We start from the raw sequence: 1,903 nt of genomic DNA, 5'->3' as shown, positions 1-1,903 counted from the left end.
AAAACTGTTGCTACTAAATGAAATGGAAGCATATGGAGAACAACATTGCAATGAATATCCATTAGATATTTATTTAACAATTAAGCCTTAATATTTCATCATAGTTTTACTTTAATTTTTTATCTATATCTTCATATCTGCATTTATACTCTTATACCATCTGTATATGTCTACATATATATATATATATATATATACTTGTATGTATGTATATATATATGTATATATATATCTTCCTATCTGTCATCTACTATTTAAGTATACAACTATAGAAGTTTATAAAATTATATGTGGATTATTGGTATATATTGTTTGGAGATGAATTCAAGAACTATATGTGGTGTTTACCAGACTAACTGGTTGCAAACCAATAGAAGACAGTGGTAATTCATGTTTACATTGGGATTATCTAAAAATCTCTTGAAGTAGTAAAGTGTTTTCCATTAAAACACCATAAATGAGAAATACAAATTAGCTTCTGATTCTTTATGTGTATATTCCTGTGAGTAAATGTATTCATTTTAAATATTAAGTTGGAAAAATCAGATATTTCTTACTAGTAGTCTTGCACAATAAATGTTGTTCGAAAGACAAATACTGAAAGACATTCAGTATTCTATTGCTTCTATTAATAACAGGTTTCATGATAAAGAAGAATGGAGAAACCCAATCTCACAGTGGTGACTGAATTCATCCTAATGGGCATCACTGAGAATCCTGAGCTGCAGGCCCCATTGTTTGGGTTATTCCTTGTCATCTATCTGATCTCAGTGATTGGCAACTTGGGGATCATCATCCTCACCAATGTAGATGCCAAACTACAGACACCGATGTACTTCTTCCTTAAACATTTGGCTTTTACTGATTTTGTTTATTCAACAACTGTGGGACCAAAAATGTTGGTAAACTTCGTTGTAGATCAAAATGCAATCTCCTACTATCTTTGTGCTACACAGCTAGCTTTCTTTCTTCTGTTTATTGGCAGTGAGCTTTTTATTTTGTCTGCAATGTCCTATGACCGCTATGTGGCCATATGTAAGCCTCTGCTCTACACTGTCATCATGTCACATAAAGTATGTTGGGTCCTAGTTACAATTACATATCTTTACTGTACATTTATGTCCCTTGTTGTCACCATAAATATTTTCTCTTTATCCTTCTGTGGCCACAATGTCATTAATCATTTCTTTTGTGACTGTATCCCCTTAATATCTTTGCTTTGTTCGAATACACATGAAGTTGAACTTATAGTTATGATCTTTGCAGCTTTTGATTTGATTTCTTCCCTTACAGTTGTTCTTATGTCCTACCTGCTCATCCTGATAGCCATTCTCAGGATGAACTCTGCTGAGGGCAGACGCAAGGCTTTCTCCACCTGTGGGTCCCACCTCACAGTGGTTACAGTGTTCTACGGGACATTGATATTTATGTATGTACAACCTGAATCTAGTCATTCCATTGACACTGATAAAATATCATCCATATTTTATACTCTAGTCATCCCCTTGTTGAATCCCTTGATCTATAGCCTGAGGAACAAAGATGTGAAAGATGCCCTACAAAGAACATGGCAAAAAATATTCAGCACATTTTCTTAAAATGTAACATGTAAGATTAATCCTTCAAACCAGGTTTGAATGTGGACTCATTCTTCTTTCCTCCGGAATGTACAACAAGCACCAGTGTGCTTAACTATCTGAATTTAACTGTGTAAATTCAGTGTATTTAACTACCTGAATGTTGGTGCTAATCAAATTCTCATATATTATACTTGCATTAGTGGAGAATGATTTCATTCAGGGGATATTATATTTTAAACGTAACAGCCAAGCCTATTGCAAAATACAAGGAGATTTGGTCTCTGTAGAACTGAAGTTATATCTAAAGAGACATGTGCATGAGA

General features: G+C 33.7%; 1 protein-coding gene across 1 annotated transcript; it reads left to right on the top strand.

The window, feature by feature from the left end:
* The first annotated feature begins 656 nt into the window (after positions 1-656).
* LOC102928161 (olfactory receptor 8K3-like) lies at positions 657-1,598 on the top strand. The gene has a single exon (XM_006989707.3). It carries the CDS (start codon positions 657-659, stop codon positions 1,596-1,598), a length of 942 nt encoding a protein of 313 aa, XP_006989769.1.
* Positions 1,599-1,903: the final 305 nt, after the last annotated feature.

Source organism: Peromyscus maniculatus, chromosome 4, assembly GCF_049852395.1.
Source record: "Peromyscus maniculatus bairdii isolate BWxNUB_F1_BW_parent chromosome 4, HU_Pman_BW_mat_3.1, whole genome shotgun sequence".
Lineage (NCBI taxonomy): Eukaryota > Metazoa > Chordata > Mammalia > Rodentia > Cricetidae > Peromyscus > Peromyscus maniculatus.
The sequence above is the reverse complement of the archived record's forward strand: the minus strand, read 5'-3'. Positions and strand labels throughout refer to the sequence as shown.